The sequence below is a fragment of the Anthonomus grandis genome, chromosome 6 (assembly GCF_022605725.1).
Source record: "Anthonomus grandis grandis chromosome 6, icAntGran1.3, whole genome shotgun sequence".
Lineage (NCBI taxonomy): Eukaryota > Metazoa > Arthropoda > Insecta > Coleoptera > Curculionidae > Anthonomus > Anthonomus grandis.
Genome location: NC_065551.1, coordinates 31,126,416 through 31,144,132, shown reverse-complemented (window position 1 = coordinate 31,144,132; position 17,717 = coordinate 31,126,416). Strand labels below are relative to the sequence as shown.

The 17,717-nt window shown below is 32.0% G+C and overlaps 2 protein-coding genes across 5 annotated transcripts in view; one reads left to right on the top strand and one right to left on the bottom strand.

Annotated features, from left to right (window-relative positions):
* LOC126737191 (tachykinin-like peptides receptor 86C) overlaps nucleotides 1-17,717 on the top strand; it is a 133,249-nt gene that overhangs the window by 26,405 nt on the left and 89,127 nt on the right. The gene's annotated exons all lie outside the window — the stretch shown is intronic.
* LOC126737192 (uncharacterized) overlaps nucleotides 1-17,717 on the bottom strand; it is a 47,420-nt gene that overhangs the window by 2,711 nt on the left and 26,992 nt on the right. For all 3 annotated transcript variants that reach the window (XM_050441956.1, XM_050441958.1, XM_050441957.1), the window contains 2 exons: nucleotides 14,963-15,058; nucleotides 4,345-4,508 (listed from right to left, as the gene is read on the bottom strand). In XM_050441956.1, coding sequence (XP_050297913.1) covers nucleotides 4,345-4,508; nucleotides 14,963-15,058 — 260 coding nt within the window. The remainder of the gene's footprint in view (nucleotides 1-4,344; nucleotides 4,509-14,962; nucleotides 15,059-17,717) is intronic.

Sequence of the window (17,717 nt, the reverse complement as noted above, 5' to 3'; positions counted from 1 at the left end):
ATTTTATTGCACGTAATGCAGTAGCGTCGTTAAAATAACGACGTAACGTGCGTGCACATACTTCATCTTTAAGCCCCTCTCTATGCCTATTGATAGATTCTCCAACCTGTATATTTATTATAATGCAGTTATGTTTTACATCAGAAGTAAATTATAACGCTTACTAAAACAAAATGAGTGGCATTATCTCAAAAACTTTCATGAAAGCCTTCGAGAAGTTTTGCTTCGTTTGCATTTTATAATTGGAGGGCGAAACATTTTGATTCAACTTCATTATTACGATTAAACCGAATCTCATGCAGTTAGAAGTTTATAATTTAATATTCTATTGTAAAGATTTCCGACTGTATTAAGTTATACTTGTTTGTAATTCACGTATAAAAATTGTATATCAACGGAATTATTTCATATTTATTAGAACTAAATATACGTATTTTATTGCAAACTTCCTATATTGCAGTTAAATCAAATCGAACCTTTGATATACATGGTATTTTTTTAAAAAGTAACATATTGTTAACGCAAATAGAAGATATACAGGAGGTGAATAATAATAATAATAAAAATAGCTAAACTGCTATGCGGTGTAAAAATTTGAATTTTAAAATTTGAGGTACATGAGAATTTTTTAAACGTTTGCGAATAAAATTGGAATAGTGGTGCGTTCGACGATTGTCCACATTTAGCCAATTATAACCAGAGATTAAATGTGATACATGGTCGTATTTACGTAATCGATACATAACTCTACAGCACGCATTTGACACCTTTTTTTATTTTGCATTTATCTCTAACAGTTACGATCCATAAAGGGAACTGCAGCAGTTAAAATGAGAGAGAACCAGGTTTCACATAACATTTTTTTCATATAAAAAAAATTAAATATGCCTGTTATTTTTTTTTTATTACTGAGCATAAAACCCTTTTTGGTAACATTTTGTAGATGTTCCCAAAATTCGACTATATCTGTTTAATTTAATATTTTATTGAGATCTATATAGAGAGAGTATATTTTTCTCTTTCTGGTTGTCTCCTGCATATCCTGGCAGTTAAGCAAAGAGCACATTTACCGCGCACAAATGCACATGATTTGTGTATTTTGTGTTATCGGCCACTATGGTCGCGCTGTAGTCCTTTTTATCCTCGGGTTATACATATAGTATATAGTTGTAAAATTTGTTGTAAAGATTGTGTATAATTTGTATATGTATATATTGGGCCACGGCCTCCTCTACTTATGAAGGTAAAGACGGCCGTGATTGGGCAAATAAAGAAATTTGATTTGAATTTGATTTGACATTTGGGTATTGTCAGCATAGGCATGCATAAATTTGATTATAAAGAACTTTTACTATAATATATGATATTCCAATTTCGATTTTCCACAGGGTAGGTATATCACAATATTATAGGTATATAAAAGCCCTACACATGTGTTTCTTCTGATGTAGTTATGGAAAAGCAGAACCCGATTTCACGGTTAAAAATATTGATATTATAAAATTATGTTTTTTCCTGCATTGATTAGTAACTGATTGTAAAAATTGAATAGTATATGTGTTGATTTTCTCCGGACAAGATAGATTTCGCCATAAAGAATTGTGCTTTTGATAAGTAATATTCAGATCTTGTAGTGTTCCAAAGTTAAGAAACATTTTTCAATTGCGAAATATTACATAGAGTTTTTAATTTTTTCTTCCTTTTTATGCGTCATAAAGTGTGATTTCTTAAGAATTAATTTTTATTATAGTCGACCTCCAATATAAATGGAAAATTTATCTCATATAATACTTAATTGGCAACCATGGATAATATTGGGTTTGCGCAAAAATTAGGTATTTTTGTACGAAAGCCTATGTTTAGTTTCTTAGTGAATGGCGCCAGTTCATTGAACCTATTTTACTACTGACTATGAATATTTCTACTATGGAGTACTTAGACTGAATTTCTTGTTAAGTATCAAAAAATATGCTAAATTATTAATACATTTTTCTAAGCATAATTCTTCATGTGTATATTTTATTTCACATTTTTCTTTTGGATTTTCCGTAGAATATTTAAGAATAACAATAATAAAACATATAAATATTGATAATAAGACTGCTCACATTTCCTATACTGTAAAATATGACAGACAAACTCATAGAAGTTATTGCAGTAATGCAAATATTTTTTATAAAATGAAGAGAAAACTCGGATCTAATGTCTTTAAGTACCTTTGGCAAATGCATCTAATTAACTTGGAAGAACAAGCGATGATGCTAAACTAACTAGAATTGCATATACCACAAGGGTTGTAAAAAATATTCCCTGAAAAGTTCACCTACTGAGAAATTAGGTATGAGTTAATGTAAAATATATTTCAAAAGGAATAAAAATGAAACGTGTCTAAAAAGTATACGAGGATTTTTTTAAGAAGTGTTATAATTTCAGTAATAATAAAGTTTGTGTTCTTTTAGGTGCGGAAACAGATGCCCTATGCTTTTTCATTTTAAAGTTTTAAACGCAATTATGTTATTCTTTCTACAAGGGAAATGAGCTGTGAGATTAGTTTTTTTATCACCTAGTTTACGTTTGTGTAATTTCAGTTTTTAAATACTAAGATACAATTGCGTCGTTATATTTAAAAAAAATATTGTTAGCTTTAAAATTGTAGATATCGATAAAATATTTTAATTAAATATTTTAACCTTTTTGTTAAAGCTGTCTTTTCTTAGGCTAATATCTATCTTCAAAAGCTACGCCAATTCGGGCAATTTGACAAGTATTCTTTCTAACAGTGATTTCCCTCTAAAACAATTTTAATTTATCCAACAAAGAATTTTATTATCGCGATAAAATGCTGGGAATAGTCGCGGACGTCTTTTCTTGCGAAAAAATGATAATTGTTCTTTAAATTTTATTACGAACCCTTAGAGCGGTTTAAATTTAGCTGCGGTTTCTTATTAAGGGATTTCATTTATAAATTGAGGTAAATTTAATAAAAGAATGTCACTAGTAATTTTTTTTTAAACAATGCAGTTATATTTTAATGTTTTGCATTAAAGGTAAAATATAATTCTTAGTAAGCAAAGTGAGTGGCACTTTAATGAAAGAGGTCGGAAAACTTGACATTTTATAATTGAAAAACGCGTCAAACATTTCGCGTCAAATTTACGATCACATTATAGTGAAATTTATGAATTTTGAATTTTATAATTTAGTACTCTATTTTGCTTATACTAATCTTTTTTTATATGCGTAATTTCATTATTACCGCTATTACAGTACTACCAAGTTGCAGAAATCGGGTTATTACAGAATTGTATATTACTATGGTGAACATATAGATGGAGGCATATGTTCAGCAATTCTACAATAGCTGGTTTAAAAGTGTAGTAAAAAATTAATAAACATAAATTTATTAATAAACTAAAGAAAATCAAATATTTAATAAAAAATAAAAAGCTGAGAATTTATTTTTCCAGAATGTTTTAACTCATGTATCTTTAAACGACCAGTTTGTAATATTATAAATGTCACTTCGCAATAATGAAACGAAAAAAAGATGCTAGTAATAAATACAGTGTAAATAAATGTTTCTACTATCTATAGTAGCCTTAAGTGATCTTGTTTAGTGTGTACGATCACCAAATGGGTGTCCTATAATAAAATATCCATTATTATCACGAATTTCTGCATAGATTCCCCTGCAAGACAATTTTATTCTGCTTAAAATGAAGTGTCACATGATAGAAGCCATTTATCAATCACCGTGAGGTTAACTGTAGTTTAATAAAATATTTTAAAGTTTCTTTGGAAGGTTTATTGACATGTCTAATTTGCATACTATAATAGTACTCACTATATACATTTTAGGTTCTTCAGTGCCTACCGTCTATTCAAATTTAATATAGTAAATCTCTAATTTTATAGTACTATTTAGCATTTTATAGAAAAAAAATATCAACATAAAGGTTTGGAGCATAATATACCAATAATGTTCATAATATTTAAGGCATAAAAAAATTAACGTAAAAACCATCCCTTTATATTTCCTACAAAATATTTTACCTGAACTTAAAAATACCCTATACAAAAAAATATTTGTGTCCTTGCTAAAATGTATTTAAATTGCCAAATTAGCAAAAACGTACCTGATTAGTAATTAGTCAAATTTCCTCAAAAACAGAGATGAAATAATAAATTCAACTTAAATTATTCAGATTTGCCCTAGAAGTTTAGCACATCTGCCACTGACTGGTATTTCATTAATTTTTTGCCAATTTGTTACTGCATAATTAAATAGATATAAAAACTGCATATAAAAAATTTTAATTAACGGAGCAACGCGATATTTCTTACCTTAATAATCGAGCCTCAATTTTCTCCACTTTCGTTTTTTGACAACTTCCCTGGTTTTTATCGAATGACAATTTAACAAATATTTCAGTCACGTATACTTGCGCCTTCACACTTCCTGATAGCTCATTGTCTTCGAATTTCGTTTCAAATTGTTCGTAGCCATGCTGTAATAGAAAAAGTAGTAATTAAAAATATTGTCTTAAAGTTAATATTCTAGACTGTTACTTAAATTTGTACAAGCAACTTTTATTATGAATTAAATTTTTGTTGCGTGTTCTTAATTATTTGTAAAGAAAACCAGAAAGGGCAAGTGCGTTACTGTCTGCTGTTTCAGAAAGGTTTTTATAAAGTATGCCATACAGCTCATGCTCTGAATTACTTAGAATTTGTTAATGTGTAGCAACATATATTAGAGTCATGTAGCAACAATTCAACTTGGCAACGTTGCGTTACTCCTTTGTAAGTAAAGAACGAATGAGATGCATGTCAGGCGATAATGCGGGCCAATCCAAACGACTGATGCCTTCCGATTCCATCATTTTATTATCCATAAAAATTGTTTGCAATTTACTAACTCAACTATGTATAGGCAAAACAATTAAAGTAACTGGACAAATTGCTAGAAGGCTTACCATAATGGGGCTCAATGAAACATTTAAAGTCAATCGAGTGAAGGTGCACATAAATCTGCTTTATACAATATCGAGTACAAATGGCATAAGCTTAGAAGTACATAATGCGAACAACATTCGTATTCCCTGTCACGGTAAATTGCAACAAAGCAAATTCAATTTAGATACCATTGGGATGCAGCGGTTTCCACTACCGGGGCAACTAAGAGAGAATAACTGTTTGCAAAAGCAATGTATCATTTAAATTTCATACCTACTCTCCCTTTCTCCATTATTCTCTATAATTTCCCATATTCCAGGATTCCGTTACGTAACCTTAGAGTGTAATGGTTTAGAGAGAATTTACATACATTTAGGTGGCATACATTAGCAGAAGAGTAAATAAATTGGGGTTATTGTTAGCTTGAAGTATTTAAAATAACAAACCCTTTATAAATTACAAATGTATAATTAGCAAATTAACTTTTTAATAGTTCTTCGAGTCTAAAATGAAAATGCATAAAGTTTACCCAGCTATGAAATTCGTTCCGTAATGCATAAGGAGAAGTTAGAGCAAACTATTTGTCGGTGCATTGGAGGTAATGTACAGAAATAATTTGATTACAATGATGATAGACCCCGTGTGGAGGTTTAGCTCTACTAACAGTTTGTTTAATGGAATTTTTTTTATATTAACTTTTTTAATTAAATATACTATGAAAAAAGAACATAAGGCAGGTCTGTTTATACTAGTAACCTAAGAAACATATGATACATTATTATCGTTAAATATACATATATATATTCAATGAATTTTTTTGTAAATTTTTGGTTTTGGTATATTTATCACCCGTATATTCTTATTCTTCTTCTTCGTTCAGCAACCCTTCACAGTCCACTCCTGGACATAGGTCTCCCATATATTCTTCCATGTTTCTTTGTTCTGTACCAGTTGGTGCCATCTGTTGCCCACTTTGTTTTTGACATCATCGAGCCAGCGTAACTGTGGTCTGCCAACGCTGCGTTTATGTATACGAGGTCTCCATTGAACCATGTGTCTTAACCATCTCAAGTCGTGTCCTATCCAGCTCCATTTCAGGTGGGCTATGCGTGTTATGACGTCTTCAACTTTAGTTCTTTGTCTAATACTCTCATTTGTGATATGGTCCCTCAGGCTTATTTCTAGCATCATCCGCTCTATGGCTCATTGGGTGGTCCTAAGCTTGTTAGCTGATTTAACAGTGAGTGTCATGGTTTCTATTTCGTAAGTCATCACGGGCAGTAAGCAGGCATTGAAGACCTTTCTTTTCAAATTAATTGGAATAGTTTCATTTCTCAAGACGTGTGACAGTTTAACACGTCTGTTTATTTCGGCAGTTTGATTTTCTTTGCCCAATTTGATGCAATGTCCCAAATATACATATTCTTCGACGTTGTCAATAATTCGGTCTTCTATATGTACTTGAATATTGTCAGGTCACATAACTTTTGTTTTATTTAAATTCATGGTTAAACCTATTCTTTTCGATTCTCTTTGAGGTTCTGCCAACATCTCCTGTAATTCTATTATATTCTGGCTAAAGAGTACTATATCATCCGCAAAGCGTAAATGGCTCAGATGTTTGCCATCGATTTTGATGCCTCTCTCGTTCCAGTCCAGAGTTTTAAAAACGTCTTCCAGTGCCAGTGTAAACAGCTTTGGGGAGATGGTGTCCCCTTGACTTACTCCTCTTTTTATTTGAATTTTGTTTGTTTCTATCTCTTCCGAGATTTTAACGGTGATTGTCGCATTTTCGTATTTATGTGTTTGAGAAGCTGCTTATATCGAGAGTCGATTCTTGCATTGTTCATGGCCTTAAAAATAGCCCACAACTCTACGGAGCTAAAAGCTTTATTATAGTCAACAAATGCGAGGTGTAGTGGTTCATTGTACTCGTTGCATTTTTCTATTATAGTGCGAACGGATTGTATGTGTTCTATTGTGCTATGACCTTTTCCGAAGCCAGCTTGTTCCGGGGGCTGATAGGCATCTAGTTTAGCTGTAAGCCTATTTGTTACTATCTTTGTCAGAAGTTTGTACGGGTGGGGGAGTAAGCTAATAGGTCGATAGTTGTCGATTCTCAACCTTTTTTGTACTGTAAAATCACCTGGGCCTTTTGCCATGCTTGGGGTATCACGCCTTCTGTCATACATTTATTAAGACGAATTGTCATTGCTTCTACAGTAGTTCTTCCCCCAAGTTTTATCATTTCAGCTGTAATTCCATCTTCCCCTGGTGCTTTACCGTTTTTCATTTGAGACAATGCTAGTTCTACTTCTTCTCTGGTGATGTCAGGAAGATTTTCGCCTACATTGAGAATCGTTTTATCAACTCCGATTGCTTGTTCTGGGTTGTCTCCTGTGTACAGTGTGCTGTAGAAATTTTCCATGATATTCATTAAATCTTTACTGTCCTCTTTGAGGTTTCCGTTTGCGTCCCTTAGTTGATGTATTTGGAGGTGTCCATCATTGTTACGTGTTTTAAGTACTTTCATGTTTTTGTTGTTTTCTTTATTAAATTATTTATTTAAATCTTCCCTTGTTTTCTTTTTTATCAATCTGGTAATTTCGTTGTATTCATGAGTCCCTTTCTCCAAGTTTCTTCTCTTCGCCATGAGTTCTCTAGTTTCCTTTTTTATTTTTGAATTATTTTTCTTGGTAGTGGCACGTATCTTTTTGGCTGTCGTTCTAATATCAGTACTTATTCTGTTTTCTAGGTCGTTTATATTCAAGCTGTTCAGTGCTTCTTTATTAGATAATTTCTTGTTGAGTTCAGCTTGGAATTTTTGGCGGTTTCTTGGATTGTTTTTAATGTGGGAAATGGTTGTATTTTGATTAGCTTATTTCGTTCACTCTTCACGTTTATTTCTATTTTAGCTCTTACCAACCTGTGTAGCGACCAGTATCAAAGCGATTTAGGGCTGAAACGTCTTTTATAGTAAGCTTTTTATTGGTTAGTACGTAGTCGATCTCGTTTTTCGTATTTGAGTTCGGGCTTCTCCATGTCCGACGTCTCTGTTCTGATTTTTTGAAGTAGGAGTTCATACAGTACATACTTTCTTTTTGGAGATATTCATTATATATTTCTTAAACGTAGAATAAACGTATATCATATACTATTCTGTTTACAAAAGGGAGAAAACTTTTGCATTTAAAAAAATTGACACGGGATTTACTTATCTACTTTTTAAACTCGATTACTACACGTCGAATATTTGATGAAATTCTTCTGAAAAATCACTGTTTTTCGACCATATTATCCAATGTAATCACGCTGTTTTGATACTAAATATTTATATATAAAGTTATATCAAATTTAAATAAATAGTGTTATTAATTTAAATATTGAATAAATATTTTCTGCAAAAACAATATTTTTCATTAACAGAACCCTTAACCCCCCACCCACCCCAAACATTTTCCCAGTAAGAATTTTTTTTGAAAAATCAGCGATTTTATAAAAAATATTTATTAATATACATATAAATAATTATATCAAATTTAAATAAACAAACTGTGTTATTAGATTAGATATTAACGACGAAACCAGCTGTTAATCATGCGAATTAATTTGGAAAACAATGATTTTTGAAAAGAATTTCTTACTGGTAAGTGTGTGGGGTGGGTGGGGGGGTAAGGTTAGGGTTAATAAAAATCGCTTTTTTTTGCAGAAAATCATTGCCTAATAAAAAATGCTTTTTAAGAAAATTTTAGGTAATAAAAAAGTCTAAAAAGAAATGGGAATTGCATTAACGTGTATGAAACAAAAATTATCCCAAATATCCCAGGAATTCAAATTTGCTCAAAACTAAACCAGGATTTAAAAAAATAAAATTCCATGTGTACGGAGAAATGCAGTGGTGTGCTTTTTTTTATTAAATAATTTTTACGATAAATCCCTTATGGACGCCATTGGTAAAAATTAATTTTTTTCTTTGTACGTCAAAAAATACTCAATGATGCATAAAACGAATCTGCAAATTAAAAAAACTCTACCATAGTAGTAAAAGTATTTAAAAAAAAGTCTCATTTCATTAAACGTCTTTATTAATATTAAATTCTTCAACGTATATCACGTAGATATTTTATCATTTATTTATAAGTGAACTTTAACCAAAAATATACATCTGGTGTAAGCCAACAATAACTATCTTTTAATTTACTTAACTATTGTGTGTTGTTTGGGAAAGATCAAAATGTGGTTATAGATAAAAAAATTTATTTTCTTCTTAAAATTTCTAGTAATATTAATTTTCAAAACATAAAGTTTTATTTCAATTAGGAACTAAAAAAAATATTAATCGATATTTAAGTTGGCTATATATTAGCATTTAGGACGCAATTTACGATAAATCCAACCAAAAAATAAAAACAACACTCGTTACACACTCGAAAAAGCTCTCCTAACTTAATTTTTTTCCGCCAAAAGTCGATAATACGTACGTCAATAAATATTTTATGACATCCTGCTCCGTCTTACTCCCGAATTCTGTTTTTTTTTTCTCGAAGGAAACATAGATATTACCTTATAGATGAACTATAAATTATAGAGTAGCCATTAAGTTCGAAAAAAATAGCTCGATAAGGTCGCCATCGATACATTTTTTTATAGACCTTTTGCTTGATATCGATTGAATTAAACTGTGGTTTTTTAAGTTCAGAAGTTTTCTGGTTAAATTATAAAATTCTATGCCAGGAGTTTCAAACGATATTTTGTTCTTAATTGGTCTTAATGCTTAGTTACTATGAACTTCATTTCTGAGGGAATTTCTTCATCAGAACAAAACCGCTCTATACTCTAAAGAGTATACAACTGACATTTTTTGAACTTAATGGTGACTCAACTCGTTAAGTTTAATTTTTTTAGTGATAAGGTTCTTTAACTCTTAAATGCATCCCGTTGACTTTTGGCAACATACATATTTTTCCCAATAACGAGCGAGTTTAGGTAGGAAATTCAGCGCGCTGCATCGTGTAGTCAATTGTTTACATACCATCGCATGAAACAATCGGGGATCTAGGTGTACACGTACAGGCTCTAACTTGTAGCGGAATATAATCAGCTGTTTGACGTATTCAGCAGGACGCTTAGTAAATAGAATTTAGTGTGTCATTTACTTGAGAAAAATAAAAGCTACACTGTTTACAAATTGTGTTTTATAAAGAGTAAGGTATGTATTTTATTTCAATAAGTGCGTAGTTTCAAAATAATTTTTATATTTCATGTAAATAGGCGATTTTCTTATGTTGCTTTTTGTCTACATTATAGCATTCGGGAACTAAATCTGACATCACGCTTTGTTGCGTTTCGACAACAGTATGCATTTTGGGTATAGATAATGATATAATTTTTTTTTTGTTACAGGATGAGTGATCAACGACGTTTCAAAAAGATTCTATCAGAGCAAGCCTTGCATGATTATTGGGAAAACTTTACAGGTCTGGAAAGTGACGATGAAGTTGAGAGCGACTCGTAAAGCTTGGAGGATAGAACCTACAACCCTCAGGAAGATTTTATTTAAGAGTCTATAAGCGACAGCGAAGAAGAGATAACTATAGAAAATGAGTCAAACGATATTGATTTTAGCTTGCCATCTTGCTCCAAGCAGCAAGACTCACCTCCTAATAAAAAACCAGTAAAAGGTGTAAAACATAAAAAAACATCACCTGGAAGCGGAAGTGTTTGGCGCTAAATGAGGATCAGTTACGCTTTCACGGAAATACAAAACTTGATGATAACATCATGCAGCTCAATTTTTTAGCTATTTTTATCCTGAAGATCTAATAAACAAGGTTGTACAACAAACGAATCTTTATAGTTTTCAAGCAAAACCAGAAAGGCCTCCGACATTTACAGATGTTGACATCCGGCAGTCTGTAGGAATACTAGTATATATTATGTTCTTAGTCCATATGCCTAATTCCCGGTCATTCTGGAGTGAAGATTTAGAATTTCCACAAGTGAGAAATGTCATGAGTGTAAATAAATTTGAACAGATTCGTCAATACATTCATTTCAATGACAATCAAAGCTTTGTACCTAGAGATCAACCTGGTCATGACCGACTTCACAAAATAAGACTTTATGTGATTATTTGAATGAAAAATTTTCCTCTGTATCACTAGAGCAGCATCTTAGTATTGATGAGCAAATGTGCTCTACCGAAGTAAGGCATTTTATGAAGCAATATATGAAAAATGGGGCTTCAAATTTTTCGTATTGGCGGGGATCTCAGGCTATGCATTTAGATTTGAAATCTACACAGGTCAGGATAACTTACAAAGGCAGAATAACGAACCTCATCTGGGTTCTACTGGTAATATTGTGGTCAGATTATTAAGAATTATACCACGACAACAAAACTTTCGCTTATATCATGACAACTACTACACCAGCATTCCGCTTATGGTGTATCTTGCCAAGGAAGGTATTTATTCATTGGGTACAGTTAGGCGCAATAGGGTAACGGACTGCAAACTTTTTACGGAAGCTGCTCTAAAAAAGTCCCCCCGGGGTACTAGTGAGAAATATGTTTCAACCATTGATGGAGTTGATGTTTCCAACGTAATATGGAAAGACAATAAGTATGTGGCTCTGATCTCTTCCTTTGCAGGGAAAGAACCCTTAACAAAAGTCAACAGATATGATAGAAAAGAGAAGAAAATAATTGAAGTAGACTGCCCATATGTAATTCGAGAATATAACAGGCACATGGGCGGGGTAGGTTTATTAGACAGCATAATGGGACCATATAAAATACAAACAAAAAGTCGAAAATGGTACATAAGAATATTCTATCATTTCTTAGATTTGACCATTGTAAATGCTTGGCTTTTGTACAAAAGGGTATACCAAGAAAAAGGAAAAAAAACTATAAATCAGGCAGACTTTAGGGCCGAGATTTCAAAATGTTTATGCGATGTAGGGAAGGGTGCACCTAAAAAGCGTGGAAGGCCAAGCAGTAGTGTCGAAAATGAAATAGCGGCGAAGCGCAGTCGAGAACCAACACAACATGTGCCTCCAAAAGAAGTACGCACAGATCAAGTCGCTCATTGGCCCGTCATTTAAAATCTAAAAATGAGATGCAAGTACCCTAACTGTAAAGGCTTTACCCGCACAAAATGTGAAAAATGTGGTGTCGCTTTATGCCTAAATACATAAATTAACTTAAAAGAAAAAATTCATGCTTTTAAGGGTTAAGAAAGGAAGGCTTTGGTTTTAATTGAGTTCAATTATTTACTGGTGATTACGGTAAATAGAATTTAGTTGAACGAGAAAATCGTGTTCATATGGTTAAGATCATACTGCCTTTGATTGATATTTTTAATCTGAACTTCTTGAAAATATTACTACATTAGTCGTAACAGAAGAAACAGGTCAAGCCATTGCAATATCTAATCAAGAAAGATATTTCTTTATTCACATCAGGGAACTGAAGGGAGATCCTCGCTTCGAAAATATATATATATAAGAAGATCACAGATTAACTAGAGGATCATTTAGTATAAATTGTATATTTTTTAGAGACGAATTAAGAACAAACCAGTTTTCTTAGCAAATAGCTTCAAAATCAAAACAAGATATTTTAAAGAGGGAAAAAAAATTAAGAAAATGAGTCATTTTTTGGCGTCGGTTTTAAGCCCAAAAATGGGCACCAAAAATGCGATATTTCGACTAATATCAGAGCTACGATCTTGCAGATGGTCTCGTCGAAATTAGAAGAACGAAACTAAAACAAGACCGTTAGAATTTTCTCGATAGTACCCATAGAAGCCGAGGTATCAGTTTTCGAATTCGAAGTAACTATTGCAGCGGCTTTAATTGACGTACAACAAAATAAAATTTAAACCAGTCCTCTAGAACATCTTTACACTACTAGAAAAAAATAAATAAACATGCTGAAATTACCAAGTTATTGGTCAAAGACATTTTTGAATCTATCGCACCAAAACTGTTCAACATACTACCTTAAACCCTGCAAAATAATATGAAGCATTTTTAAACCAAGCGTCTTTAAAATGTCTCTTAAAAATTGGATGCAAAATGTCTATAAATAAAATTATAGGCTTATTTATTGTGTTACTATTACTAGTAATTAGTAAAAAGAATTTAGATAACAAATTCCCTTTGATGAAATTAAATTTAATAGCTATAAAAGTACAATACTCATTTAAGTTATGCATATTATATTTTTATTTAATTAATGAAATAGACTTTAAAATAAAATGAAAAACCTTAGACCGAGAGTTTTAACTAAAAATATATTGACAAAAAATTAATATATTAAATTATCAAGTTATTCTAAATAGTTGAGAATCCTCCCTCATAGGGATTAAAATTTCAGTTTTCTAGTATAAATTTACATAGTTGTACTATTCAAACCTAGTAAACACGCTGTCTTTTACTTAATTTTGCTTAGGAATAATATACATTTTATTTAAAAACTAACACACCTTTTTATATTGATGACACATCATTTAATTAATTTTACAGGACTTCACTTCACGATTTACCTATGAAGCCCAATAATTTCCAAAAACCTGGTATATTTTGTATGTATACCTTTTAAAAAAAAAGATTAACTATTTTTGGTCTTGTAGTAGTAATTTAAAAAAAAAACATAGTTCTCCCTCTTATCGCCCCACCTGATTAATAGCACAGATTACTACAACCCTGCGTTTTATATGTGCAATATTTTAATCAAGCAAGTTCAGTAAAGGGATAATTTAGGTACAAATTTTAATGTACTCCTTAAACCATCTAAAACCTTTTAAGTTTTTACAGTTAATTGTCTTCAAAACAAAAAGTTAATATATAAAAAAGAAAACGGCTGCATAAAACAATAAAAAATTACCTAATTAGGTCTTAACAGTTAGAAAAGAGGATCGTTTAAGGGGTTTATTAAAAGGATCCAAACGCTCTTTTAAGAACCCTAAAGAATGACTACCAACAAGAGGCGTTTCCATTAAAAATTAATTTAATAGCATAGGCGTCGTAATACCCTTTTAAATTATGCATGTTTATTTGCTTTTAGTGTCCGTCTTTAAATATTTCATAAAAAAATTATCCCCGTCCCCGTAATTCAGGCATATAATAACAGCAGCTATGGAGCTGACAGCTTGTAATAGTATTTTCAAGTACCTCAATATATCTGCATAACTAAACGTTTTTCTTAAGGCAATTGCTTATTGGGTAACAGAAGATATTTATTTATTTAAACCAAAAAAAACTTATAAAAGATTTTTACGCACTTTTGCTGTAATGTTTTTAAATAATTTAATTATATATCAAATGCAACCTTAGGTGCCTCAATTTCACCTTTTATAAGCATCCATAATTTATACGACCTAAAATGAAACCAAGTTTATCGTAAAATCTGCACATATAAACTAAAAAGGGGCCCGTTTATATTCAATTCCGTTATAATAGGTAACTCTCCTTTATCTTCTGTGCGGGTCAGATAATGTCGCCTATGCCCATCAAATATTTTAAATGCCCATGAAACTGGCTGCCTAATGACCTTTAAACCTTTATACCTTTGCTATTGCTACTCTGGAATATTAAAGAAAAGCGGGACTCCTGAGGCCATTTCAGATATCGATTGTGTCGTTTGCTTCGGAGAGATATTGTATGTGTTTTAACACAAATTCAAATACATATTGTATTTTACTTGTATATATATTTATATTTTATAATCCAAGCTACCTACTCATATCCTATTAGAAATTTGTTTTCTTATTGACAGTGTATTGAAGCAAAACAAGTTAGTTATAAATTATATTGTCAAAAGTCAATGGGTTCCAACTTGTCACTTGACAGCTTTTCTGGCAGAAGTTTTTATGTATTTGGTTCCATTTTCATAGTTACTAAATAAAATGGATTTTTTTTACAATATGAAATATTTTCATTTGGGTAAAAATCTCTATTTTCTCTATTCAAATTTAATTTGTTTTAAATAAACACTTACCTTAAATTCTCTCAGACCAAGAGTTCCATAAACGAATAGTTGCCGCTCGTCTTCAAACAAGCTTAAATCGGACAATCGGCTTAGGGTGGAAAGATCCTGCAACAAAACGAGGTTATGGTCAAGGAGAGTAGAAACGAGCACAGCTTTGTGGCATTTCGTTGTAACGTCGACAATTATTTTCTGTTAACTCTGCACAAATAATGATTTAAATAAAAATTAATATTAGCGAAAAGGGAACGAACAAACTGAGCTACATTGTGTACGATTTAGGTTATAATTGCAGGGGATTTTCTTTCTAAAAACAATGAACCTTGCAATTTCCCTAAACTTGTGCCACTTTTTCAGTTAACTAACCTTATATGTCGCTAACAACTCGCTTTTAAGACCGATATCATCAGTTAGGCCCCTTATAAATGAAAAAAAAATTGTTTATTTTATTCGTTTAAAATTTATATTACTAGAAACATATTTATTATTATTTTATTATATATATTAGTAGGAAATTGAAATATCAATAACAGCTATACAAGAAGTTAATTAACTAAAAATATCACGGTGAGCCATTAAAAATTAGCAGATTAAAAATTTAAATCAAGCGTCTTGATTTAAATAAAAATTTTAAAATGGAATTTTTGAGTAATGTGATAATGTGAGTAAAATCATTTTTTAAACAGTTTAACCAGAGTCCACTTGTAGCCTTCAGATTGTCATGAATGATGTCCTTGAAAAATAACATTTCCGGGAGATCCAGAATATTTCCAGACCGTCAAATACGGTTGAATGTCAAAAAGTGCACTTTTGGCTCGCAGATCCTTATGAATGTCCGTCTCAGATCCAGGAATCTTAGACGATCGTTATAAAATTATGTTTATCGGCTATATTTGGTATAAACACGTAAGAAAAATAATATTTCCAGAAGATCCAGAGTATTTTTAGACCATCAAATGCGGTAGAATGACAAAAAGTGCACTTTTAGCCCTCAGATCCTCATGAATCTCCATCTCAGATTCAGGAATGTTGGACGATCGCAATGAAATTGTATTTATCGTCTGTATTCGGTCTAAGCACGTAAGAAAAATAACATTTCCAGAAGATCCAAAGTATTTCCAGGCCGTCAAATGCGGTAGAATGACAAAAAGTGCACTTTTAGCCCTCAGATCTTCATGAACATCCATCTCAGATCCAGGAATCTTAAACGATCGCTATGAAATTATATTAGTCGTCTGTATTCGGTCTAAACACGTAAGAAAAGTTACATTTTCAGAAGATCCAGAATATTTTCAGACCATCAAATGCGGTAGAATGACAAAAAGTGCACTTTTAGCCCTCAGATCTTCATGAACATCCATCTCAGATCCAGGAATCTTGAACGATCGCTATGAAATTATATTAGTCGTCTGTATTCGATCTAAACACGTAAGAAAAGTTACATTTTCAGAAGATCCAGAATATTTTCAGACCATCAAATGCGGTAGAATGACAAAAAGTGCACTTTTAGCCCTCAGATCTTCATGAACATCCATCTCAGATCCAGGAATCTTGAACGATCGCTATGAAATTATATTAGTCGTCTGTATTCGGTCTAAACACGTAAGAAAAGTTACATTTTCAGAAGATCCAGAATATTTTCAGACCATCAAATGCGGTAGAATGACAAAAAGTGCACTTTTAGCCCTCAGATCTTCATGAACATCCATCTCAGATCCAGGAATCTTGAACGATCGCTATGAAATTATATTAGTCGTCTGTATTCGATCTAAACACGTAAGAAAAGTTACATTTTCAGAAGATCCAGAATATTTTCAGACCATCAAATGCGGTAGAATGACAAAAAGTGCACTTTTAGCCCTCAGATCTTCATGAACATCCATCTCAGATCCAGGAATCTTGAACGATCGCTATGAAATTATATTAGTCGTCTGTATTCGGTCTAAACACGTAAGAAAAGTTACATTTTCAGAAGATCCAGAATATTTTCAGACCATCAAATGCGGTAGAATGACAAAAAGTGCACTTTTAGCCCTCAGATCCTCATGAATATCCATCTCAGATTCAGGAATGTTGGACGATCGCAATGAAATTATATTTATCGTCTTTATTCGGTCTAAACACGTAAGAAAAATAAAATTTTCAGAAGATCCAGAGCATTTCCAGACCATCATATGCGGTAGAATGACAAAAAGTGCACTTTTAGCCCTCAGATCTTCATGAACGTCCGTCTCAGATCCAAGAATCTTGAACAATCGTAATGGAATTATATTTATCGTCTGTGTTCGGTCTAAACACGTAAGAAAAAAAACATTTCAAGAAGATCCAGAATATTTCCAGGCCGTCAAATGCGGTAGAATGACAAAAAGTGCACTTTTAGCCCTCATATCCTCATGAATGTCCATCTTAGTTCCAGAAATCTTGGACGATCGCTCTGAATTTATATTCATCAGCTGTATTTGGTCTAAACACGTAAGAAAAATTACATTTCTAGAAGATCCAGAGTATTTCCAAACCGACAAATGCGGTTGAATGACAAAAAGTGCTCTTGTAGCCCTCAGATCCTCATGAATGTCCATCTTAGATCGAGAAATCTTGGACGATCGCTATGAATTTATATTTATCAGCTGTATGCGGTCTAAACACGTAAGCAAAATTAATTTTCCAGAAGATCCAGAGTATTTCTAGACTATCAAATGTGGTAGAATGACTAAAAGTGCTGTTTTAGCCCTAGATCCTCATGAATGTCCATCTAAGATCCAGAAAT